We start from the raw sequence: 26,335 nt of genomic DNA, 5'->3' as shown, positions 1-26,335 counted from the left end.
CTCAGCCGCTGCCTCCAAGGGCTCCTCCCAGGCCTCCTCAGCCGCTGGCTCCCCAGGCTCCACACGCCCAGCCCAGCCCAGGCCAGCAGTGGAGCTGGGAGTGTAGAGGCCGCATACATGGGGTGATGGGGACTGTCCCAGACACATGCAACACACCCCACCACGAGCTTGTGCTCTCCCTTGGAACGGTGAGCCTGCCTCCTCACCCTCCTCTTCTCTCCTTCCCCTGGGTGGCCCCACAGAGGCTAAGGCACCCGCTGCCGGTTTGGGAACAGACATCACTCTGATGTTCTCAAAAGCAAGTGTGATGCTGCTTTTGTGATTATAATTTGGAATTAAAGAAAAGACTTTGTCTCCACAGTGACAGAATCCAACCAAACTCCTTCCTGGGAAGGGCAGCTCTGGAGGGCGGTGCTCCAGGGGGTAGCGAGGGTGATGGGAAAGGACGGTGTGGGCAGGTGGGGCATGGAGTAGGCTCATTTGGGCACCTGGGTGTCTTTAGCTCCTCACTGGCTTGGGACATGCCGTGTTTTGCTGTGGGGATGGGGGAAGCCGGTCTCACACCTTCCTAAGGCACAGCGGGGTTCCTCTGCCTGGCCTACTGGGCCGAGATCGAAGCAAATCCTGGTTGTCGTGGGTGTCACCAGGAAGAGGGGGCGTGGTGTTGGCGCTAGCTGCGGATAGCAGCTCCTCATGGTCAAGATCGTGGGCAGGTGGCGAGGTGGTCAGATAACATGTCACTACAGGGCTCCCTGGTGTCCGCAAGCTCACGGCAGACGTGTCTGTCGGCACTGAAAACCCACCATCCAAGCTGCAGCTGGGGACGAAGGGGATGCGAGCCGCTGGCCCTCCCTGGAGAATAAAGTAAAGGCATTTGGATTTCCTTCCACAAGCAAAAGCACAGAGAGACGATGCAGATGTTGAGATGTTAAGTAGGTATCATTCTTCTCCTAACACAACAAATTATCTTTCCAGTCATGGCTCCTGTGTCCTCAGCAGTGCTGCCATCACGTCATGGAGACAGTGACGGGGACCTAGACTGGAAAGTTCTTCTTCGTGGGCAGAGACGGGGCGATGACAATATCGTCGGAATTGTCGGAGTTGACGTCATCCCCAGGTGGAGGTGCCACGGGCTGCGGCCCTGCGGGAGAGGGGTCTGCGGAAATGAACCACAGGGAGACGGGTCAGCCACGCTGACCTCAGGGGCTGCCACCACAGACACCCTTACACTGGCCTTCCCCGGCAGGTAAGATGGCGGCTACCCCCAGAAGCAGTAAGCCATGGGGCACACAGGCCCGCAGGACCAACTCACACACCTGCCAGAAAGCCTTGCTCTCCTAGCCTTCACACTCAGCTCTGAGTATCACCATTCCCCAAATCCAAACTCCTGCAAAAGCAGACATTTGCCAGCACGGAGGAACCTCGAGTCTGCGCTGGAGGAATTCCCCGGAAGTCGTTCCCACAGCAGCAGCCCAGGAGTCTGGGGCCTGGCCGGGCGGCTACCTGTGCGTAGGAACATTTCTGCTGGGTGCAGTGGCTCACGCCTGTAACCCCAGGACTCTGGGAGGCCGCGGTGGGAGGGTGGCTTGAACCTAGGAGTTCTAGACCAGTCTGGGCAATGTGGTGAGACCACATCTTAAAAAAAAAAAAAAAAAAAAGCCAGCTTCCCTGTTAACTCGCTGGCCACTGGTATGGAAGGCAGGAGGGGGCAAGGCACGGATTGCTGTGAGCCTGCAAGCTGCTCGGCCATTCCCCCTTGGATGCTACTTCCTTCACAAGCATCTAGAGTGTTCAGAACTTTTAACCCACTCTAGAATGGGAAGCCACCTGCAGACGGGATGGGGGTGGGTACCAGAGCTGAAGAAGGGACTGGCCCTACCACACCAGCAGCCCCAGAGCTCCTCGCCAGGGAGCCTGACTCTTACTGCCTTGAAAGATGAAAGTAAAAAAGTAACAAACTGCTGATGTGAGATTTTAAAAAGGGAAGGAAATGGCAATTCGGCCATGCTGCAGATACTGTAACTGTGTCAGCTTTTTTTTCCTGCAACTTCCAAGAAAATTCATATTAAAGGGGAACCTTAGGAAATTAAAAACAGTTTTCATGGTAATCTTCAAAAACCACCAATCAGCTCAAACAAAAGCTCGATTTATACTTTTCCCAGAGACATTTCCTTAGGTCAATCAAGCCGAATCCCTGGGTCACTGGGATGAACTTGCCCCTTCAAAATCACTTGCGTTTAGCAAGAGAGAAGGGCAGCACCAAGGTCCGCTTTAGCCCCTGATCAAAGCCTCTAAAGGTCGCCGAACGCAGGCTCTGGTGAAGCCGGCAGAACAGTGGAAAACCTTTTGCAGAGCCCGTGAGTCATAGGCCGGCCGGACGGCTTTGCGTGTCTGCACATTCTCCCCGAAACCCCAGGCGGCTCATCTTTTTGTTGAGCTTTACAAATGGAGGTTTTGGAGCGAATATCAAAGTTCAAAGTTTTCTAGCTCTGACGAAACTAGGTTAAAAAATGACTGAAAAGAAAAAAACGTGATTTCATCTGTGGTATTTCCAGGTCAAACGTGGTGTACAGTTCTTAGCGCGTGCAGGAGACTCTCTAGGACACAGCCCCTAACGGGACCCGCTGGGGAGGGAAGGCTTTCGGGCTCCAGGTCTGATGTGGGCCCCAAAACGGCCTCTTCCCAACTCCGTGACTCCGCGTCATCACAGGAGGGATCTCCTAAGAAAGCAAGGCCTCCGCCCACCATGGGCCCCCGCACTTACTGGAGCGGTGCTGGGGGGCCGCCGCCTCCCTAGGCCCGTCCTGAAGGGACATTCTCATTAAGGCGTGTGGGTCCCGGGCAGGCCTCACCCTTCCTTCACCCCCGGCCTTCATCACCCTCATCCTTTGGGCTCAGAAGAGCCTCTTCCTTTGTGGTTTTCCTTGCTGTTCTGTCTCCTCCCTCCCTGCCTCCACCCTGGAGACCTAAGGACTCAGCACAGCAAAGCCCTTCACCTAACACTTCCCACGCGAGATAGCCCTGCACGCCACACTCCTCAACAGGGTCTCAAGGCCGCCCTTCTCCATCTCCCGACAGTCCCGCGTCTCGACACTGTGCCTCTGCACTCATCATCCTCCCTTTACAGGAAGCGTCAATGAGGGGTTTCTAATTGCAGGATAAGACACGGGATCTCAAGTCTACGCAGAGCAGCATAGATTTGGGGGTGCAGAATGGCTTTCGAGCTGTCTAGCCCGTTCTCTACTTTGCACATGAAGGGACTGATGGCCAGAGAAAGGCAGGGCCCTGCTGGGGCATCCCCGTCAGCTCCGGGCAGCTGCGGCAGAGCAGGGATGAGGCCTCACCCGAGGGTGTGGCATCCTGCAGCGCCAGCGGCTTCTTCACTGACTGTTTTTGGGTTTTAACAAAATAGAAAAGGAAACAATAACACAGTTTTACTTAACAAACAAACGGGAGAAATGCTGGTCCAAAGGAGGAAGCCATCTCAGTCTCATTGGAGCTGAGAGTAAAAATAAAGGCAGCCAGGACCTCTGCAGCTCCAGGGACAAGGGACAAGCTGGGCCAAGGGGGGCTCTGTTGGGGGCCTTCCTGGCATAAGGCAACGCTTAGTTCAGAGGCAGCTCCAGATGGGAGACTCCTCCCTTCCGTCCTGACACAGCCCGGCCTTCCTGGAGGTGGCCACTCTTTGGCTGGGACCTCAGCAGACCAGCTGCCCTGGTGCCAGAATCCAAATGAATGAAATTACCAGGAGGAGCTGCGAGGAAGGGTGGGGCGGAGGCGGCCCCGTGTGTGGCTGAAGCCGATCTCCTCTTCGTAGAAGCTGCGGCGGTGGTTCTTTTACCGGTAGCGCTGGAAAAAAGAAAACGCCAGCTGATTCTGCCTTTAGAGAGTACAAGCCTCTCTGAGGTTTACGACAGGCCTCACTAATTTGCCTGGAGGCAAGTATTCCAATGAAAGCAAACACACAGCCACCCCCGAGCCCCACGGCCAGCCCTGTACCCAAGATGTACCCAGGGTCCAGTAACGTCCGGCCATGAAGAGCCTCAGACGTGTCCCCTGTCCATCTCCTCAGGGACCATGCTGAGGTCAGGCCAGTTCGGTTTTACAAGCTGGCCTCAAAGGGCTCCCTTCCCTGTCTCCTGTCTGGGTCAGCCCAGCTGCCATTCCCCAGGGACGTGGTTGCAGGTTGCATGGCCCTCCACGTCCTGGCTGAGGCTCGCTGCCCAGCGACGGGTCCCCGACTCCTGAGCCCATGGTGTGTCCCAGGCCACACGGGATCAGGACCACGAGATGCAGATGCGGCCTTGGAGGGAGGAACCGCCCACTTGGAAGTGCTGGGTGGCTGCGCGTCTCCACCATGGAGGCCGAGAACCAGAGCAGTCTGTGATAAGAGGGGAACAAGCCCCATGCAGGGTGAAGCAGGGGAGGGTGAGGGAGCAGGGCCGTCTCTTCCCCCTACTCTAAACTCCCCCTCTGCCCAGGCTCACTTCAAGGGGTTTTGATTTCTGCAACCAAGAGAGTCCTGGCGAATCCACCGGGAGGCCTGTAGGAATGCTGCCATCTAGACCCCACACGTGTCGCCTGTCATATGCCATGTCCAACACTGAGGTCACATCACAGTTTTCTTTCAAAGGGATGACGTATCAGCACAGCCAAAAGCCAGGCCAGACTGATGGCGACCTGAGCTACATGGTGTCTGAAGCTCCTCTTCTTATCTCCTCCCAGTAGGGAAGAAGCGACTCTGGAAAGGCTCCCGAGGATCAGAACTTCCAGCCCACTCCACGTCCGTGGTGCAGCAGGGAGTCCTGACGACGCGAAGCCTTTACTCAGGCCCCAAACTGAGGTCCCGCTGGCAGGCGGCAGGTGCTGCTCCAGTTCCCGCTACATGTCCTGCGCCCAGTGCTTTGTGCCCACTGCAGTGGGCAGCCTCCTGCGCCGCGTCTGTGTTGCAGGGGGCATCCCTGTGACCCCGACTCACCTGTGCCTGGCCCGGGCCAGGTGTGCCCGCAGAGCGGACTGGATGACGACGATGGCCTCCTCCTGCGCAGGGCTGCCCTCGGCCTGGGCGATGGGACTCGGAACACGGGGCACAGGAGAGCTCTGGGGCACAAGGACCGTAGGGAAGACGATTGTTTGGCAGCCCCCTGCTGGCTCCCGGTGCTCGGCCCCGGGGACACCCTGGGTGTAAGGGAGACGGGAAGAGCTCAGTTTCCATTTCAGGTGGCCCTGCCTCCCGGGAATTGCTGGTCAGTGAGCAGCCTCTTGGCGGCGGGTTCTGAATTTTTAAACTGTAGGGATTCTTAAACACCTGGTCCTCCTTACAGAGGAGGGGCTGGCATGGCCTGCGTCTATCTTTGGTAGTTTTTAGCTACATCTTCGTGGAGCTATTTGACTCTCCGGCAGCTCAAGGCAATCTGGCCCTAATGCCATACCCATCCAGGGCCTGTGCAGAGGGGCCTGTGCAGAGGGGCCTGCGCGGCCAGGGATGGAGTGGAGGGGATGCCTGCTGGGCGGGCGGGGGTGTGGAGGCTGAGAGGTGCCCTGGGCTTTCTCAGTGGATGGAGTGTGATATGAGCAGCTCTGGAGATGGCTGGGATGTTCAGCGCCCCGACGTTACCTGGTCTGGGAGGCCTGGCGTGCTGGGCGGCTCTGAGCCACATGCTTTGCTTGCTAAGAGCTTTGTCCGCGCCAGATGTCCCCTGAAAGCTGCCTGAAGCACCACAGCTGCCTGTCAGGGAAGGAAGCAGGGAGAGAAAAGCGGATGTGAATGCCCGGGGCAATGGCGGGCGAGAGGGAGGCACCAAGGGGAGAGCTGCCTCGGCGTAGGAACGCAACTCCTCTCACTGCTGCGCAGCCAGTCTCCCAAAGAGCCTTCCGCAGTCCCACTCACCCCAGTCCGTGAGACACTCACTGGCACCTCAGGGAGCACAGGGCACAGCGCCTGTCAGCACGGTGGGGACTCTGGGAATGGGAAGGGCCGGCTGCTCACTGCAGTCCCTTTCAGTGGCTAATAGGAGCTGGTATTTCACACATGGTTATGTTCTCATGTTGGAGCGTTTTTCCGCGTTGGAAAAGTTGACTGGTTTCCTCTACTTTCCATATACGTTTTCTAAATGAAGCAAGGGGCAACAAGACCTCTAAAGTGATCTTAAGAGAATAGTTTATCCTTTGAGCTTAATCTTAAATGATTTTCTTAGGAAATGTGGCCAGGTGCAGTGGTTCATGCCTGTAATCCCAGCACTTTGGGAGGCTGAGGCAGGATGATCACTTGAGGCCAGGAAATTCAGACCAGCCTGGGCAACGTAGCAAGACCTTGTGTCTACAAAAAATTAGCTGGGCATGGCATACACCTGTCATCCAGTGCTTTGGGAGGCTGAGGTGGGAAGATCCACTGAGCCCAGGAGTTTGACACCAGCCTGGCCAATATGGTAAAAACCTGTCTCTACTGAAAATACAAAAATCAGCCAGGCGTGGTGGTGCATGCCTGTAGTCCCAGCTACTCAGGAGGCTGCGGCATGAGAATCGTTTGCAGCTGGGAGGCAGAGGTTGCAGTGAGCCAAGACTGGGCCACTGCACTCCAGCCTGGGTGACACAGTGAGACTCTGTCTCACTCCGTGAGAAGTCCCTGCTCCATTTTCGGGGAAGCACTTATTTTTGAACAATCTGCCTCTAGCCCTGTGAGCCCTCCCAGCCTGATACGGGCAGCTCTCAAACACGTTAGGAGAATGACGAACGTGCCCACCGAGCCCCACGCCAAGTGAGGCTAGCAGGCTTGCCGCTGCTGGAACAGAAAGCACCTTTGTTTTGTCTTAAAGCAAGGGGAAGAACGCTGGGGTGGGAAACGAGCTCCGCAGGGGAGGGCGAGGCAGCGCTCGATATCCACAATGAACGATCCGCCACAGTGTGGTGACCACATGGAGGCTGCCCAGAAGCGTTCGGTAAAGCGGCCGCCAGGTACAGGGGGCTCTGCACCAGCCGGAGGGGTGAGAGGGGCGTGCATCTCCGTCACACCACACACTGTGCACACACTGGCAAACCCCACGCCCACCACAGCCCCACACAGGCAGCCTCACTGCTGTCTTTAGAGATGAGGACCCTGAGGCATGGGGGTCGCCAGGGAGAGAAGCAGGATGGGGAGACGGCACCCACCACTGACTGGCCCATTGGCCAAGGAGCCCGGGTCCCCTCACCCACTCGCTGGAGGGCATTTACCGAACGCCTCCCACATGCCAGGCGCTAGTCTAGGCACCAGAGGTGTTGTGGCAAAAAGAGCTTGCATTCTGATGGGAGGCCGGCAAGAATAACCACAAAGTGAGATGCCAGGCAGGGGCATGTGCTAGGAACCACAGCCGGCTGCGGGGCCGGGAGCCTGGGCAGGCTGTGGTGAGTGGGCAGGTGGGAGGCTGACGTGCTGGAGACCTTGGGATGAGGGCCTGAGGGCTGCTGGAGGATGGGAGGAACTGTCAGAGACGGGGATGTTGGAAGTTGCCACTGCAGATGTGTCAGATGGGTATGGACAAGAGTGTGGCTGTGGGGCAGGTTCAGGGACGAGGAGGCCAGGCACGGAGGGGCTGCAGAACCGAAGGCTGAAGACAAGGGTAGTGGCGAGCAGGGGGTCCTTCCTCAGGGACAGTGTGGTGAGCCAGGTGGGCAGTCCAGCTACCTGCTCGTGGAGGGCGCTCATGCGGCTGTGACCTGGCTTTCCGATGCCAACATTCTCCCACTGCAGCTGCACACAGGCCACCAAGCCTGGTGCGCCGCCCGCACTTGTGACGATTCTGGCTGTCCTGACTGCAGAGTATGAACCCCGTGAAATTTGGACAGTGTCTGGCTGGTCTGTTACAAGCTCCTCTCGTGCCTGGCACATAGCAGGAGCCCAGCAAACACTTGTGGATGAGTAATGTGGCCAAGGGGAAGGGGAAAATGGGTGGGGCAGGGGGAAGGCAAGCCCTGCCCTGATGGCAGAGCTGTCAACCCTGCTGGCATCAGATACACCGGTGGAGTGTGAGGACAAGCGGGTGCAGGGTCTGCCCTACCACGGAGAAGCAGCTGCTGGCGAGGAAGAACGCAGCGTGAGAAGCCCTGTGGCCCGGCGGCCGCTCTGAGTGACTGGGGCTGGGGCCTCTCCCGCGGTCTAAGTGGAAATACACTGCTGTCCCCGAAGGGGCCCTAGAGGAGAGGCGAGCATCTGAGGCCACCAGGACTCTAGCAAAATAAAGATCTCACTTTCCAGCTCCTCCCTAAAAAGGATCATGGCTGGAACTGCACTGTTCATCCATCTGTCAGTTCTCAGCTGTGGGTGACATACTCAACCTCCATTCCAGTTCCACGCCCTCGCCCTGTCTCAGACTCCTCATCCCGCCGGCTCTGCTAGGACGCCCTCCCCTCACTTCCTGGTGCAGCGAGCTCTGACATGTGTCCCACGAGGCCCACCTTGCACGTCACCCCTCGCAGGGACCTCCTGGCCTTTGTGTGCAGGGCTGCCCGCCCCCAGCGCCACCCCGGGCTGTAACCACTTGTTCACTTGTGTGTCTGAGCCTCTGCGTCCCAGAGCCTCTGACACTGTCCTACGCAGGGCTGGTGATCAGTGAATGTGCATGAAAAGAATGAATGGAAGGAAGGAATGAATGAACAGATTTTGAAAGTGGAAAATTATCCGAATATTTATTTGATGTTTCTATTTCTTATGTATGTTATACTTAATGTTGGGGTCTGGTTTGGTTTCTTGAAAAGAAGGACTCACCGGGCGTGGTGGCTCATGCCTGTAATTCCCGCACTTTGGGAGGCACCTAAGGTCAGGAGTTGCAGACCAGCCTGGCCAACACGGAGAAACCCCATCTCTACTAAAAACACAAAAATTAGCCGGGCGTGATGGCGCGCACCTGTAATCCCAGCTACTAGGGAGGCTGAGGCAGGAGAATCACTTGAACCCAAGAGACGGAGGTTGCAGTGAGCCGCGGTTGCACCACTGCACTCCAGCCTGGGCCACACAGCGAGATTCTGTCTCAAAAAAAAGAAAAAAAAAGAAAAGAAAAGAAAAGGACTCAACACATCTTTAAATATCCCCTCACCTGCTTTACAACAAAATACAAATCCGTATTTCGAAACTGATGAAATAAACCTCACTTACCTCATCCAGAACAGCTTTTTTTTTCTGAAAAAAAGAAAAAATACATGAATAAACAGGAGAAGGATGAATGTTTCCCCACACAGTGGTTTTTAGCCCTTGATCTTGCCAACAGGCGTCGATCAAGCTAACAAGAGGCCTGGCTGCCCTGGCTCCTCCCTCCTGAGCTGCCGGGGCCCAGCAAACAAACGCTTTTGTAAGGAGGACGAAAGTGAGAGGCGGAATGAGGATGGCGGGAATTCTCCGGGAGTCATGAGGTGGCCCGAGCTGCAGATGAAGGGATGTGTCTGTGCCGTGTGCCGGTCCTCTGGCTGTGCAGAAGAGACTCCATTAGGCCAAGCTGTGCAGCTAAGGAGATGGATGTGGGCCCGGTGTGAGAGCCCTCTCACATCACAGGTGTCCGGACCACTGTCCTTTCTGGAAAAGTCCCAGAATTCGGAGGCTGAGGCTGCCTGCTGGGGATGTTATGAAGGGGACTTTAGTTCAGGGGTCTGGATCACTGGCCTCAACCTGACTGGTCATCAGTCACCCTTGGGTGTCTTGGGACGTTTCTGTGGCTGCAGCTGACACACAGCGTCACAGTCAGCAGAGGGGGGTCCCTCAGAGCACGTGTTCTTGTAGATGTGAACGAAGTCCTTCCCAGATGTTGACGCCAAAATAATCAATATGCACTTAATAGCACGGAATGGCCACGGCCAGATAACAGGTACATCAGCCGGCTGATTTTCCATAGTCATCAGAGTGCACAGCCCACATGTGTACTACTGTACACAGGATCTGTCCCTTGGGAGATTAAGGAGGAACCGAGTACAAGGACCAACAGAATGTAAGATGGAAGCAAAGAAATATATGCACTGAATAAGAGACAGAGAGACAGACAGACAAGCCAGCATCTGCTCAGCACCTGAAGGGAAGTCACTAAGTTTTCTCCCACCCTTTTGGGAGGACCAGGAGTTGGCCCCGCTAATAAGGAAACTGCTTTTCAGACGAAGACAGCTGTGACATGAAGGGCACTAAGGCCACAAGGGGAAAGGTGGTGGGGACAGACCTCATGGAGGCCAAGCTGTCCCCTATAAACTGCTGGCTAGTTACCAAGAGAAACTCGTTTCTTTAAAATGGCGAAAGCCAGCAGCCATGACCAGGTAAGAAACACAAACAGGGGCCGGCCTGAGGGGATGGGGGTACACAGCCTCAATGTGAGACATTCTTGCCAAAAGCAAACCTGGGTGAATCGGAGCTGGAGACCTTATTTCTCATTTATGGGAAATTAAGGGGACAGAGGAATAAGTTAATGACCCCACAAGGAAACAGATCCAGGACAGGGAACATTCTGTAACACACTGGCCTGCTCTCTGCCAAAGAAAATGTCTTTAGGCCGGGCGCGGTGGCTCACGCCTGTAATCCCAGCACTTTGGGAGGCCGAGGCGGACGGATCATGAGGTCAGGAGATCGAGATCATCTTGGCTAGCATGGTGAAACCCCGTCTCTACTGAAAATATAAAAAATTAGCCGGGCGTGGTGGCGGGCACCTGTAGTCCCAGCTACTGGGGAGGCTGAGGCAGGAGAATGGCGTGAACCTGGAAGGTGGAGCTTGCAGTGAGCCGAGATCGCGCCCAGAAAGAGCGAGACTCCATCTCAATAAAAAAAAAATGTCTTTAGAAAGAAAAGGCCAGGCGCAGTGGCTCACACCTATAATACCAGCACTTTGGGAGGCCAAGGCAGGTGGATCACCTGGGTTCAGGAGTTCGAGACCAGCCTGGCCAACATGGTGAAACCCTGTCTCTAATAAAAATACAAAAATTAGCTGGGCGTGGTGGTGTGCGCCTGTAATCCCAGCTACTTGGGAAGCTGAGGCAGGAGAATTGCTTGAACCTGGGAGGCAGAGCTTGCAGTGAGCCGGGATCATGCCACTGCACTCCAGCCTGGGCAACAAGAGCAAAACTCCATCTCAAAAAAAAAAAAGAAAAAAAAGCAAAAACATCTAGGTGCGGTAGCTCACACCTGTAATCCCAGCACTCTGGAAGGCCGAGGCAGGTGAACGGCTTTAGTTCAGGAGTTCAAGACCAGCCTGGACAACATGGCAAGACCCGTCTCTACAAAAACTGGCCAGATGTGGTGGTGCCTGCCTGTAGTCCCAGCTACCTGGGGGGCTGAGGCCAGAGGATTGGTTGGTCCCGGGAGGTCGAGGCTGCAGTGAGCTGCGATTGTGCCACCGCACTCCAGCCTGAGTGACGGAGTGAGACCCTGTCTCTATGAAAAAAGAAAAAACAGGCCGGGTGTGGTAGCTCATGCCTGTAATCCTGACACTTTGGGAGGCCAAGGTGGGTGGATCACCTGAGGCCAGGAGTTCGAGACCAGCCTGGCTAATATGGTGAAATCCTGTCTCTACCAAAAATACAAAAGTTAGCTTGGCGTGGTGGCGGGCACCTGTATCACAACTACTTGGGAGCCTGAGGCAGGAGAATCGCTTGAACCTGGGAGTCGGAGGTTGCAGCGAGCCAAGATCGTGCCACTGCGCTCCAGCCTGGACAACAGAGCAAGACTCTAACTCAGAAAAACAAACAAACAAAATTGGCCAGGGTGACCCATTCGTTAAAGAAAAGAAAGGGTGGGGGCTGCTGTGAACCACACTAAGGAGACGTAACCAACCAACCCCCAGGCTCTGGTGGGAGGTGGGCTGAGAACCGCCATGACTGAATGCTGGCGGGAAACAGAGAGCTGCAGGCGGCATCTCGGGACCTTTGGGGAATGTGAATAGGAAGGGCCGGTAGGTGAGGATATAAAGCTGCTGTGACAGTCTGAGGTGCGGTCACGGTGCTGTGGTCAGGTAGGAGAAGACACTTTTCCTTAGAAGATACATGCTGATGTTTCATAACATCTAAAACTCACTTTCGAATAGTTCTGGAAGAAAACTGTATGAAAAGAAATGTGGCGAGATGTTGAGTATTGCACAAAATGCACCCAGAACGGATGAGTCGGTGTGTGAATGAGGTTTTTATTTTCTGTATGTTACGGAACTCGGACACCTGGGGCCCGGCTGGCCCCCCAGGCCTAGTCGTTCCTAGAGAGTGCGTGGCTTGCCTTGGAGCATGAAGATTCACAGGGAGCAGCCCGGGTCGCCCTGGGGAGCCTCACCTTGTGCTTGTACACCTTCCACTGGGCCTGCAGCACCCTGGCCGCGGCGTCTCTTCTCCCATCAGAACAGGGGGAGCGGGGCCACGGGAGCCCCTCCTCACGGGAGTCCGGCGGCCAGTCTTGCTCGCAGTGCCTGCTGCTGGGAGTGGGAGCTGGGAGCTCTTGGGCCTGCAGGAAATTGAAGGAGTAAGAGGACGATGAAGCCAGGGCAGGGACGAGCAGTACCTGGCAAGGGGACAGGATATTACTCTGCGCGGTGCGGCTGGGCTTATCAGGCGAGTCTTATTAATGTGGCGAGAGCTGTTCCACACTGGTCCGCAGGCCACATGATAGCGGTCTCCTGTACTGCTGAGAAACAGTGTCCAGGCGAGCACACACGTGCAGACACACTTCTCATTAAACTCCCTCAACTCTGTCTGGCCACACCTTCTGGGAGAGAGAGCGGACGCTGCTTCACACGGCCGTCACACACTCACTACACTCGGTCATATTTTGCTCCTGCAAGAATTGTTTTTCTGGGGTGCTTTTCTGTTTTCTAGTTTAACACTCTAAATTATAAACATGGGATTTCTGCGATTGAAGGCAATATATATATTTCTACCACGGTTTTTAAGGTAGAAACAAGCCAGGATTGCTATAACGACCATTGAAATAACCACGATTTCAGGCTGGGTGCAGTGGCTCACGCCTGTAATCCCAACGTTGTGGGGGGGCGGCAAGCAGGGAGGATCACTTGAGCCCAGGAGTTCAAGACCAGCCTGGCCAACACAGCGAGACCCCACCTCTATGAAAAAAGTTTTAAAATACCCGGGTGTGGTGGCACACCACTGTGGTCTCAGCTACTCAGGAGGCTGAGGCAGGAGGATTGCTTGAGCCCAGGGGTCAAAGCTGCAGTGAGCCATGATTGTGCCTCTGTAGTCCAGCCTGGGCAACGGAGTGAGACCGTCTCTAAAAAGAAAAAAGAAAAATTACGATTTCTAACACTGATGACTCCAAATGTATCATCCACAGGACACTACCCAGTACGAATGAAAAGGCCTCTCATGTCAAGAATGCAAGCTCGGTGGAGAGCATGTTGCTGCTGAAAGCCCTCCCCAGAGGGAGACACAAGACCGCTCCCAGTACACACTGGGCCAGGCGCGGGCACAGGTAGCCTGTCCACAGACTTGAACAAACACAGAACGGATTGCACTGGCTTTTCATTATCTGTGTCTTATGACGCTTGGGCATCTGGGGCCTTGATGCCCCTCTGGGCCTGGCCGATTCCTAGACAGTGAAGGGCCTGCCTTTGGGCACGGCCATCCTATGCGAGCAACTGATCCAGTGCCCACACTCAGAATCGCCTCCTGCGTTGGGCCCCACACTCCAGGAGGCAATATTCCTCAGCCTTAATCACCGAGGGCCAGGTGCGGGGCAGCTCAAGACCACCCCGTGGCCCAGGTCCTGCTGAAGTTCTTCAAGCTTCCAGCCCGCTGGCCCTAACCAGCCAGCTCACCTCACCTCTCCCGCTCCTTCCCATGATAAAGGCCCTGGCCCAGGTCTTCCGCACATCCCTGCCGCCTCCGGGCCGACGCGCTGCTCCTGCGTGGCCTTGCGTGCCCTGCCTCCTGTTTCTAGGGACCTGGGAGTGTAAACTTCCTAGGACAGTCACTTGCGTGTCTACACATCTTAACATCCCTGACGAAGATGCCCTGGGTACATCCACACAGCCAGCTGTTTCCAGATCCCTTTAGCTGTGGCACCGGGTGCCTGGCACCAGCATTCTGGCCCTGGGCTTCCACATTCCGATTTTGTGACCCTAAGAAGAGCCTCATCTTTCCTCAGTCCTGACACATTTTCAGGCCTCTGTTCCGCTAAAGTGAGATCAGCTGTTAGTACGTGGCCCGTGCCAGTGTGATCGGAAAGGTAAAATCAGCTCCTCAGAAGATAAATGAACATTTACTCACACAACTACAGACAGTTAAAAAAAATCTAAATGTTCACATGCTTATAAATTCCTTGAGGCAACTCTTAAACCCACTCTTGTCACTCCATTTAACCTGCAATTAATCATTCCCACGTGAATGCTAAGAGCTGATTTCCCTACTCCGAGAGCTGATCACTCAATCCCACTCTTCCTGTTCTCTAAAATAGAAATGTTTCCTGAGGAGGAAAATAACACAGAGCTAATACATGCTTATTAGGAAAAATTCAGACAATACTAAAAGAAAGTAAAAAAAAAAAAAAAAGCTTATAACCCCACCACACAGAAAAGGCTGTATTTCAGCAGTATTTTCAGACATTTTTGTTTTCTTTCTCTCTCTGTCTCTCCTCTCTCTGTTTTCAGACATTGTTCTTTTCTCTTTCTCTCTTTCTTTCTTTCTTTTCTTTTTTTAGTGAGACAGGATCTGGCTCTGTGGCCCAGGATGGAGTGCAGTGGTGTGACCTTGGTTCACTGCTGCCTCCCGAGCAGCTGGGACCACAGGCGGTGGCTTCGGTTGGTTTTATCCACGAGCCCCTCTCAGAGTGAACTGCAGCCCCAGGATGGGGACGCCAAGCTCCCTGCTTCCTGCCTGAACATGCATGGGCTCACACCTGCCCTCCGAAGGATCCTACCCACTGGAAGGGGATTTGTGAGGACGCCCTTCTGCCACCAGAAGTGCAAGTGCAGGCAGCACCGGCCATGGTGACCAGAGCATGGCTGTGACCCTCCAGGGAGGCAGCAGAGAGCCAGAGACCTTGGAGCCACAGAGACGCCGCCTCGACCAGCTGCCCCTGGGTAGCGTCCACACACGCGGAGGGAGTGGAGAGGCAGGAGGGCATCCACCTAGGGTCCCCGCTCACCTGCCGGGTCCCTGCTAATAGTCACTTCACGTTCAACCCGTGCACAGCTGAGTGACGGCAGGGAGGGCAGAGGAACCCCCAGTCCACCCAGAGGGCAGTGCCCGCTGAGGCCTTGCTGGCCTTGTGTTCTGCAGAGAGGGCAGAGGAAGCCCCACTCCACACACAGCGCAGTCCCCGCTGAGGCTTTGCCGGCCTTGTGTTCTGGAGCTTAGATGAGAGGAGACGGTGCAGGCCTAGGTCCATGCAGAGGCCTGATTGAGCCTTTGTCCTTTCCCCCCAAGCCCCTCCTGCCTCTCAGCGACAGCTCCGGCCACATACCTACACCCTCCGCATGGCTGAGCTTTTGTTAACTCTTTACTCACCAGCCTTGAGACTCAAATATCAGTTCGAGAAGTCAATTTGCTGACAGTCAATTAATCCAAAACGTCGGACTTCGACACACACGACATGAGTTATAGAAATCAATTGTGATGATAAAAGGGAGTGGGATTTTCAGTGGATGGTTAGAAAAAACTCTGGGCAGGGAAACGGTCGGAACCGTCATGACCAGCGGAAGTCTCACTACACCTGACAGGAGACTCAGCCAAACGGTCACCGTACCTTATGAAGAACTTCTGGGCAATCCTCTTTCTCTTCTTTCTTCATTTCTTGCAGTTCTCGGAGCTTGCTGGTAAGCATCTGAATCTCCTCTCTAAGGCGGAAAGGGAAAAGATGGGATGCCTCACCTGTCACTATGTGATGAAAGCCGGCGCAGGGCAGGGTGGGGCGGGCGGTCCACGCTGAGACAGGGGGACTCCAGGCAGCCTGTAGAGGGCTGGTGGGGTCACGTCTCCCTGAGCCACTGGGCCCCAGCTATGACCTGACGGCACCAGAAACCCCATCGCAGGCCAGGACTTCCTGTTGTCTCCTGCTCTGGGCTGGAAGCCTAACGAGGACAGGGCTGAGGACCCCCAGGGCCCAGCACCTCTCCTGAAACAGCTAAGAACTAAAAACAGAATCCATTGTGTGACTGATAAGTAAGTAGGAGGCCGGGCGCGGGGGCTCACGCCTGTGATCCCAGCCCTCTGGGAAGCCAAGGCCGGAGGATCACTTGAGCCCACACATTTGAGATAAATAAGCAGGGATCACTGGCGTTTTAGTAAACAGTATGAACAGAAGGCACTGCAATTTAGATGTTCATTCCAGGTACTAAAGGCAAAAAAAAAAAAAATTCATTTCTGCACATGTGCTCTTTTGGATTCACTTTAATTCTAGCCTTCTGACAGAATTCAGTCAGATTTCTCCTGAAAATGAAACATTTTCTTTTTTTAAAAATTTTTTTAAGATGGAGTCTCACTCTGTTGCCCAGACTGGAGTACAGTGGCATGATCTCTGCTCACTGCAACCTCTGCCTCCCGGGTTCAAGTGATTCTCCTGCCTCAACCTCCTGAGTAGATGGGATTACAAGCACTTGCCACCATGCCCAGCTAATTTTTGTATTTTTAGTAGAGAGGGGGTTTCACCATGTTGGTCAGGCTGGTCTTGAACTCCTGACCGCGCAATCCGCCCACCTGAGCCTCCCAAAGTGCTGGGATGACAGGCCTGAGCCACTGTGCCCAGCCAAGGTTTTCTTCATTCCGGTAATCTATGTCTTACTAATTATTCTGAGTGCTAAATATGTCTGCTCAGATTTCTAACCTAGTTTTTTGTGCATTTTAAAAAGTTAAGACTCATCACATAAAATTCACTATTTTAAAGTGTAGAATTCAGTGAATTTTAGCATATTCACAATGTTGTGTACCTACCACCCCTATCTAATTCCAGAACATTTGCATCGCCCCAGAAAGGAACCCATGCTCGTCAGCAGTCCCCGCTCCCCTCCCAGCCCCTAGCAGCAGCACTTTCAGGTGGGTCCGCCTGTTCTGGACGTTTCCTGCGCACGGAATCGTGTGCTACGTGGCCTTTTGTGTCTGGCTTTCTTTGCTGAGCACCATGTTTTTGAGGGTCCCCGGGCCAGGCCTGTCGGGACTGCTGACCGCTCTGCGCCTCCGTGTGGTCGATCTCAGGGTGTTTGTCCCCCAGAAGCTGATGGACCGTGGGGTGGACGCTGCTTCCTGGCTCTCGCGAATGGCGTTACTTTGAGGGCACAGGCGGCCCCTCTTGAGGACGTGGCCCGCACCAGGGTGGCTCTGACCAGAGGCCAGTGTGATGGCTCGTTGGGAAGGGGCAGGTGCTGGCACAGCCAGAGCAGAGGATGCCCCTGGGAGGTGGCCACGACGCCAGAGGGTAGGCTCTGCTCAGCACCAAGAGGTTATTCCCGAACTGGGTGACAGAAAACCAGGGAAAGACTGCAGGGAGGTGTGGCCTTTCTAAAAACCTGGCTGGCAGCGAGGCTGAGATGTCTCGGGGGGCTGCAGTGGTGGCGGGAGTGCAGACTCGCCTGGCTCCTCTCTCCAGCCCTGACCCAGGTCACATACCTCAAAGTCTCCTCTCTCTCTCTCCTCTCCTCCTCGCCCTCCCTTGCACGCTCCAGCTCCTTCTCCAGGTCGGCCTTCGCCTGCAGGAGCTGCTTTATCTCCAAACTGCACACACAGAGAATAGGAGACTTGTTAGCATTCACGAAAACTGGAGGTTATGTCGGAGCAGAAAGGCGCTTCTGAAAAGTGACGGTGCTCAACCCTTCCTTAGGACAGTGGGGGCGGGAGGACCACGAAAGGCCCATTTCTTTTTTTTTTTTTTTGAGACAGAGTCTTGCTCTGTCGCCCAGGCTGGAGTGCAGTGGCGCGATCTCGGCCCACTGTAAGCTCCGCCTCCTGGGTTCACGCCATTCTCCTGCCTCAGCCTCCCGAGTAGCTGGGACTATAGGCGCCCGCCACCACACCTGGCTAATTTTTGTATTTTTAGTAGAGACGTGGTTTGACCATGTTAGCCAGGATGGTCTCGACCTCCTAATCTCATGATCCGCCCACCTCGGCCTCCCAAAGTGCTGGGATTACAGGCTTAAGCCACCGCGCCCGGCCAAAAGGCCCATTTCTAATCACACAGTGCCAAGGACAGACCTCAGGGCCCTGCCTGCCCTGAACCAAGCACTTGCTGTGTGCAGGGGATCAACAGGACGATGCCAGAGAAGGCCCTGCCATCAGGCCATAGAATGGGGAGTTGCCCCTCCAGCCGCCACTCTTTGGCACGGACCTCACACCCGCGTGGGGGTGCTGCAGGCAGGCGCGGGGTTCGTGAATGGGACAGGGGCCTGCCTTGCCTAGACCGTGCCACTGCTTGTGCGGGGCTCCAGCTGAACCGCTCCCAGATGCATTTCTTGCGTCCCATGTGGTGTGATGGCCACACACTGGCCTTCAACGGAGACTTCTGTCCGAGTCTCAGCTGGACTGTATGTTGTCTGCGAGCCCTGACTGCTCAGGGCCTGCGAGTCGCTATTAAATGCCAGAAACCCTAGAGTGCTTAGCAGAGCCCCTGTCACACAGTTAGGGCTAATAAGAGGTGGCTCTTATCACGCCACTTTACAGTTTCATAGATAATTCCAGAAGTTATTTACCTTTCATGACTACCTTAATTTTTTTTTACCTGATGTCTATAAACTCTGTAATGATGGCTTAATTGGAAAAGCTTGCCATGAAATACGAATTTTTACAAACGACCTATCAATTGCCATAAATGCGATCTGAGACCTCATGTGAGGGGTAAGGACAGTGGTGACGGGTTGGCCTTCTACTGTTCACAGCAGGCAGCAGAGAACTTAGCAGGCTGGGAGGCACTGGCCGAGTTCTCAGACCCTAAAGGGCACACAAATCACCTGTAGGGCTGGGCGTGGTGGCTCACACCAGTAATCCCAGCACTTTGGGAGGCCGAGGCGGGCAGATCTGGATCAGGAGTTCCAGACTCAGCGTGGCCAACATGGTGAAACCCCATCTCTACTAAAAATACAAAAATTAGCCGGGTGTGGTGGCGCATGCCTGTAATCGTAGCTACTTGGGAGGCTGAGGCATAAGAATCGCTTGAACTGGGGAGGAAGAGTTTGCAGTGAGCACAGATTGTGCCACTGAACTCCAGCCTGGGCGATAGAGCGAGATTCTGTCTCAAAAAAAACCATCACCTGCAGATCCCACTGGATGCAGAGTGTGATTCCGAAGGCCGGGGTAGGGCCTGGGCTCCTGCATACTAACCAGCTCCCAGCTCCTGCTCCTGCTGCTGCTTCACAGGCCACTCTGAGGGGCAAGTCACGGTAGTTCTTGCAAACTAGAGAGAAACATCATTCCAAAGATGATAGAGGTGGTTGCCTCATGGCGGAGCCGAGCCCAGAGGAGCCGCAAATAGGAGGACAGGAGCCAGGCTGGGTGCTAGGTGGCCACAGGTCATGGAGCTCCGGAACACCCGGTGAGGCCCTGCCTTCCCAGCCCTGTGTTCACACCCAGTATTTCACAGCATTTAGGTCTTCTTCGGTTTTGTTTTGTTGTTGTTTTTTCTTTGGAGACAGAGTCTCACTGCCACCCAGGCTGGCGTACAGTGGTATGATTATCGCTCACTGCAGACTCGACCTCCCAGGCTCAAGTGATTCTCCCACCTCAGCCTCCCAAATAGCTGGGATTACCGGCTAGAGTCACTACGAATGGCTAACTTTTGTATTTTTTGTAGGGATGGGGTTTCACTATGCTGCCCAGGTTGGTCTCGAACTCCTGGACTCAGGCAATCCTGCCACCTTGGCCTCCCAAAGTGCTGGGATTACAGGTGTGAGCCACAGCATCAGGCTGCAGCATTTATGTTTTATTTCATATGTATTAATAGATCATATGCCCCATAAACACATTACTGAATTAAGACCATGCTGCATAAAATCTAACTGATTTTACATAAACCAATGAAAGTAAATTCGTCTCTAGTAGACAATTTGAAGATTTCTCTGGAATTCAGGGTAGAGAGATTTAAATGTGCTCTCCCACCATTCCCTACACTTTTTTTTTGAGTTGAGGTCTCACTCAGTTGCCTAGGCTGGAGTGCAGTGACATGATCATAGCTCAATGCAGCCTCGAACTCTTGGGCTCAGCGATCCTCCTGCCGTGGCCTCCTGAGTAACTGGGACTGCAGACATGAGCCACCACTCCCAGTTAATTAAAAAATTTTTTTTGGAGAGATGGAGTCTTGCTATGTTACCCAGGCTGGTCTGAAACTCCTGGCCTCAAGCAGTCCTCCCACTTCGGCCTCCCGAAGTGCTGGGATGACAGGTATGCCCGACCCCTCATGCTTTTGATAATGTAATATGGTCAGTTAGTGTCTTCTTGTTATCACTAAAGCTGCCTTTATTTCACCTCCAAAAGTGGTTTTAGAATCATATAAAAGTTTTAGAATCATATAAAAATATTTATGCAGCGACCACTATGAGCTGAACAGTTTTCCAAACTGACAACTGTTGAACCCCGGCAAAGATCAGTTTCCACAGGGAGTGACAGCTGCTTCCCTGGCAAGGATGCTGGTGGGGCCTCGGGAGGAGCTACTCTCTCTGCAGCAGCTGCTCCTGTGGGGACACTGGCGGGGCCTCGGGAGGAGCTACTCTCTCTGCAGCAGCTGCTCCTGTGGGGACACTGGCGGGGCCTCGGGAGGAGCTACTCTCTCCGCAGCAGCTGTGCCTGTGGGGACACTGGCGGGGCCTCGGGAGGACCTACTCTCTCTGCAGCAGCTGCTCCTGCAGGGCAGTCCGCTCTTCCTTCAGGTCTCTCACAGCCCCTCGGAGATGCTCGTGGTCCTTGTTGCGGTCCCCTCGTGGCTGTCTGTGCAGCACAGAGCTGGATGCAGGGCAGGCTGGCGGGTGTGATCTGACTGGCTCTGCGGCATGTGGTTTTGAGCTCTCCATCACACTTAGTTTCTGGAGGCAACACAGGCGCGTGTTAGATGCTAGTTCTCATTTCTACTTTCTATTTACCAAACCCAGAAAAGAGACACCGAACCAGGGCGAACTGAGTCTCCAGCAGGGCCACGAGAAAGCTTTGAGGGGACCCGAGTTACTCGGAGACACCGCGGGGCACAGGGCTACTGGAAGAGCATGATCCCTGCTCAGCTCTCTTTAATCAGAAGTGAGGCACGCCAGACCCCTGCCGAGACAGGGTGCCGGCAGAAGCCATTAAAACAGAGAGGAGGGCACGAGGGGAGGTGACTCAAACAACTCTGCACATCTACCCTCCTGTCCCCTGGAACTGCCGACATTTTCAGCCTTTATGCTTTCAGTCTCGAGTGACGTCCTGGTGTCGCCTGCAAAGTGCCACTGAGCCCGTCCCCACCCTCCACTCCTGCCTCTCCCGGCTCTCGGACGTGCTACCCACTGTGCTTCCGAACCACCTCTGGGTGCCTTGACTTCCCAACAAGTTCTATATTTTAAACCCACAATTTATAGAAAGTTCTCTTCTCTTTTTTTTTTTGAGACGGGGTCTGGCTCTGTCACCTAGGCTGGAGTGCAATCACAGCTTGTTGCATTCTTGAACTCCTGGGCTCAAGCGTTCCTCCTGCCTCAGCCTCCCAAGAAGCTGGGAATACAGGTGTGCACCATCACACCCGGCTAATTGCTTTCATTTTTGTAGAGACGGGGTCTTGCTATGTTGCCCAGACTGGTCTCAAATTCCTGGCCTCAAGCAATCCTCCTCTCAAAGTACTGGGATTGCAGGTGTGAGTCATTGTATCTGGCTAGTTTTCTACACTGTAAATACGTAAAAAACTATTTTTTAAAAACGTTTTTCCCTCTAGGTTTATTCTTCTTGGCCAAACAACACAGATGCTCCAATTTACTATTTAAAATACAACGGTCCAGGCCGGGCGCGGTGGCTCACGACTGTAATCCCAGCACTTTGAAAGGCCAAGGTGGGCAGATCACTTGAGGTCAGGAGTTTGAGACCAGTCTGGCCAACATGGTGAAACCTCATGTCTACTAAAAATACAAAAATTAGTGGGGCATGGTGGTGGGCACCTGTAATCCCAGCTACTGGGGAGGCTGAGGCAGGAGAACTGCCTGAACCCAGGAGGCAGAAGTTGCAGTGAGTCGAGATTACGCCATTGCACTCCAGCCTGGGTGACAGAGTGAGACTCCATCTCAGAAAAAAAAAAAAAAAAGAAAAAACCAGCCAGGCTCGGTGGCTCATGCCTGTAATCCCAGCATTTCAGGAGGCCAAGGCGGGTGGATTACGAGGTCAGGAGATCGAGACCATCCTGGCTAACATAGTGAAACCCTGTCTCTACTAAAAATACAAAAAATTAGCCGGGCGTGGTGGCGGGCACCTGTAGTCCCAGCTACTGGGGAGGTTGAGGCAGGAGAATCACTTGAACCTGGGAGGTGGAGCTTGCTGTGAGCTGAGATTGCGCCACTGCACTCCAGTCTGGGGACAGAGTGAGACTCCATCTTTAAAAATACAACCCCAAACAGAGGTCCAATTCCAATAGAATCAGCCTAATTCCTACTTTGCAAAGTCACGTAGGGGATGTGGGGAAACGTTCACTTCCCAATATTTCTGGCTGATCAGGAGTTGGGTCAACAGTTCCCTGTCGATTCCAACACAACTCGAGTGGTGGAGGCAGGGCCTGGTCGTCGACGGCCAGGGCACAGCCCACAGCCTGCACAGACGGGCTGGACCGTGAGGAGCTCCAGTGCGAAGCGCGTCTGCCTGCGGCCACGCACAGAAGCTCACAGCCCAGCGAGGGGCGTGAGAGCTGCCTTCAGCATTGTCTACACCTGGAAGAAGTCTCCTTGCGGTCTGTATGTGGTGCTGCCTGGCGGACAGCCAGTGCCATGCTCAGCGCCACCTTCCACACCCCGTGAGCCCGTCCCCACAGCATGAGGCCCCTGGTCCTCAAGGACAGTGGCCCTGAGATGCCGGCTCACCTTCTCCAGCTCCACAATGCGTCTCAGCAGCCGGGGCTTGCTCCACTCCACATAACCTGAGGGAAGCAGTGTGGTTTCAAACGGCTCCTGGCGAGCACTGCCAGTAGGGCCACCCTTCTCAGGTAAGGCCTGAGGCTCCTCTCCCGCAGCGGAGCAGCCTGTGGGGCTGCAGAGCCACACGGACAGGTCCCAGCCCCCTGGGGGTTTCGCCAGCACGGGCCCAGTCTGTCCCTTGGACCGTGCAGAGATGTCTGTATTAATGGCCTCCAAGCATCTCAGGGTGACATGCTTTCCTGGCCAGGCCATTAAGACAGTTCTCATCAAGATCTCCGATGACTGTCATTCTGTCAAATCCAACAATCAGTTCTCAGCCTGTCCCCTTCCTGGCATGCACAGTCCCTCGCTGGTCACTCCTCCCCTCTGCCTTGCTGGCTGCCCCCGCCCCACCATACACCACCAGGTTCAGGGCCTGACCTCTGCTCCTCTCACTCCGGTGAGCTCACTCGATCCACCTGAGTGCTGGTGACCCGCAATGCTTGGCTCTCCAGACCAGGCCTCTGCCCTGCACCCCCACACAGCCACTGCCTGGCCCGTACTCCCACACACTCAGACCTCCCGTGGCTCTTCCCCAGACCTGCCCCTCTGCCTTCCCCATCTCAGGAAACAGCAACTCTGTCTTTTCAGTTGCTGGGACGAAAAGCCTTGGAGCCTGGCTGCTCCCTCTCAGAGCCTACACCCTCTCTGCAGTTTCCCTAAGCTCTGGCTACAAGACGCAACCAGACCCTGACCACCTTTCACCACACCCACTGCTCCCCCGATCCAGGCCACCAGCAGCCCGACTAGACAAGTGCAGAAGCCTCTGTCTGCCACCATCCCTGTCTCTGCACAGAAGCCAGGGGTCCTCGGGAAGCAGCACGGCCCCCTCCACCCTCTGCCTAACACTCCCACGGCATCCTTAAGGCTCCCATGGCACCCTGCCCCGCCCCGCCCCACTGGGCCTCAGGGGCGACACTCCACGTGTCTCCCAGGCACTCAGCCCTGCCCTGCCTGTCCCACCCCTGCTGCCGTCTTCATGGCTGTCTCGCTCCTTCTGGGTCCCGCTCAGCTGTCACTGTCTTGGGGGCACCTTCCTGTCAACCCTGCTTGCAGCTGCACATACCACCTGCCTCACCCCAAAATGTGTCCTCCTCCCCTCCTCCACGGCACGGCCATCTGACACACCTGTCACGCATCTGACCCAGCTCCTCCCTCCCTCCCACAGCACTGTCTCCTCGAGGGATGTCTGTGAGCATCCGTTCGCGGCTCCATCCCCTGGACACCACGTGGCCCGTGGCAGGTGCTGGTGCACGTGGGAACTGGCGTCGCTCAAGGGTTCACATCTGCCCTCATGGTGCCTGTCCAGTGGCCATGCCCCGCCCTTCCCTGGCCTCCCTCCTGCAGTGGCTTTCAGGAAGGTACCCTGTGTCTTGGAGATGGTGGGGGAGGTGCTCAGCACACGGTCCAGGTCCTCCTTCAGGCTCTGGTTCTCCTCCGTGAGCTCCTGGACGCTCCGGGACAAGCTCAGGAGGGCACTGCCCATCTTCTTCTGCCTTTTGGCGCCCGTCTTCTTCTCCCCCAGGGGCCTGGAATAACCAAATCGTGGGCTGAGGTTTGCATTGCTAAGCTGGTTTCACACGTGCTTGAAACGAGGGGCAGGTGAATCACAGCTTGCTCTGTTGGTCATGAGCTCACAGTGGCTTTTGCAGGTGAGTATTTGAAATCAAATAGGCAGTAATAACTTTGAACCCTAAATAAGCAAAACGTTAGCACCCAAAATGGAACCCCATCCTTATGCAAGGTAAACCTGCGTAACACAATATCGTACTCAAGCAACAGCATTATATTTTCCATGCCATCACTAGAAGGGTTGTGGAAACGTATCTTGTTCCACCAGGTGCCTGCAGAACAGCTCAGATTTCACCTCTTAGCCCACAAGGTCTAAAGTATAGTCGATCCTCATTATCTGCAGATCCCATAATTGCAAATGTGCTTGCTGCTAAAATGGATCTGTCAGCCCAAAATCAATACGCACGGGGGTTTTGTGGGAATTCTCACACGTGCACAGGTGATGAAAAATGCCAGTCGCTGGTGCGCACGTTCCCAGCTCGGGCTGAACCAGGTGGTGCTCCGCTCCTCACCTCAGCTCATGTGAAAACAAGTGTTCTTTCTGTGGCCTGCCTGGTGCTGTGGCTCTCACGTTTCTGTGCTGTTTGCTGGTGATGCTGCCTTGAGTGGGCTGGACTGCAGTCTGAGTGCTGTCCAGTGCCTCTAAGCTCAGGAAGGCTGTGTGGGCCCCTGTGGAGACGCTTATGTGTGTGCAAGAAGCCTCGTTCAGGCCAGCCGTGAGTTTGATGAAAATTAATCCACAATCACTATTAAATAGCGTGTCTTTAAACAGACACACATTAGCCAGGTTATACTTTGACTGGCTGATAAAAATGTTGTGACCAGGCTGGGCGCGGTGGCCCACGCCTGTAATCCCAGCACTCTGGGAGGCCGAGGCAGGCGGATCACCTGAGGTCAGGAGTTCGAGACCAGCCTGGCCAACATAGTAAAACCCTGTCTCTACTAAAAATACAAAAATTATCCGGGTGTGGTGGCACATGCCTGTACAGTCCCAGCTACTCGGGAGGCTGAGGCAAGATAATCACTTGAACCCAGGAGACGGAGGTTGCAGTGAGCTGAGATCGTGTCACTGCACTCCAGCTTGGGCAACATTTTCCCAAAAAGCAAAAAATATTGTGAACAGAAGTACGCAGGAGCCCTGTACCTCCCCTAGGAGCAGTGGTTTAGTATGCGCTCATTCCATTTTCATGGAGACTTTGTAACTCTGTAAGGTGGAGGTGATAACCACTGCACTAGGAAAACCTACAGACACTTGGTAACTGAATAATGAGAATCAATTGTAGTTAGTATCTGGCCCTTTACAGAAAAAGTTTTCCAACCAGTTTTAAGGATTAGGGGTAAAGAAAAAGGAAAGCAGTCCATGACATCAGCAAGCTGCTGCAGAGGCCAGTGACACGGCCAAAGCCACTGCCAGGGATCAGCCACCCAGACGCGGATGGCAGCCGGGTACTGCATCCGCTGGGAAAGGGATATGGGAGATCAGACAAGGGGAACCTCAGTGTTTCTCCTGATAAACTTATTTAGGAAAACATTAGGTGGCAAAGTAAACTTGTCCTTGTATGCAATGTCTTCCTAAAAAGGTGGATCTGCTTTGAAACAGCACTTTCTAGCTCCAAGCTGGAAGGCAGGATGTAGAATCTAGAATGAACACAGGCAGCACTGAACAAGCGTGGGCCGTCAACACGTGGTCACTATGAGGAGTCTGTGAACACCGCAAATGGAAACGCATC

The 26,335-nt window shown here is 54.6% G+C and overlaps 1 protein-coding gene across 7 annotated transcripts in view; it reads right to left on the bottom strand.

The window, feature by feature from the left end:
- Positions 1-265: 265 nt before the first annotated feature.
- IQCE (IQ motif containing E) overlaps positions 266-26,335 on the bottom strand; it is a 50,756-nt gene continuing 24,686 nt past the window's right edge. Inside the window, exons 12-22 of one of the 7 annotated variants that reach the window (XM_023188480.2) lie at positions 24,399-24,562; positions 22,941-22,996; positions 20,740-20,939; positions 17,542-17,646; positions 15,686-15,776; positions 12,263-12,430; positions 9,131-9,154; positions 5,618-5,728; positions 4,979-5,100; positions 3,746-3,849; positions 266-1,156 (exon numbers count right to left, since the gene is read on the bottom strand). In XM_023188480.2, coding sequence (XP_023044248.2) covers positions 1,035-1,156; positions 3,746-3,849; positions 4,979-5,100; positions 5,618-5,728; positions 9,131-9,154; positions 12,263-12,430; positions 15,686-15,776; positions 17,542-17,646; positions 20,740-20,939; positions 22,941-22,996; positions 24,399-24,562 — 1,267 coding nt within the window. In that variant the 3' untranslated portion in view covers positions 266-1,034. The other 6 variants (XM_023188476.1, XM_026447200.1, XM_023188477.2 and 3 more) reach the window with 6 other exon arrangements.

The sequence above is a fragment of the Piliocolobus tephrosceles genome, chromosome 8, assembly GCF_002776525.5.
Source record: "Piliocolobus tephrosceles isolate RC106 chromosome 8, ASM277652v3, whole genome shotgun sequence".
Classification (NCBI taxonomy): Eukaryota; Metazoa; Chordata; class Mammalia; order Primates; family Cercopithecidae; genus Piliocolobus; species Piliocolobus tephrosceles.
The sequence above is the reverse complement of the archived record's forward strand: the minus strand, read 5'-3'. Positions and strand labels throughout refer to the sequence as shown.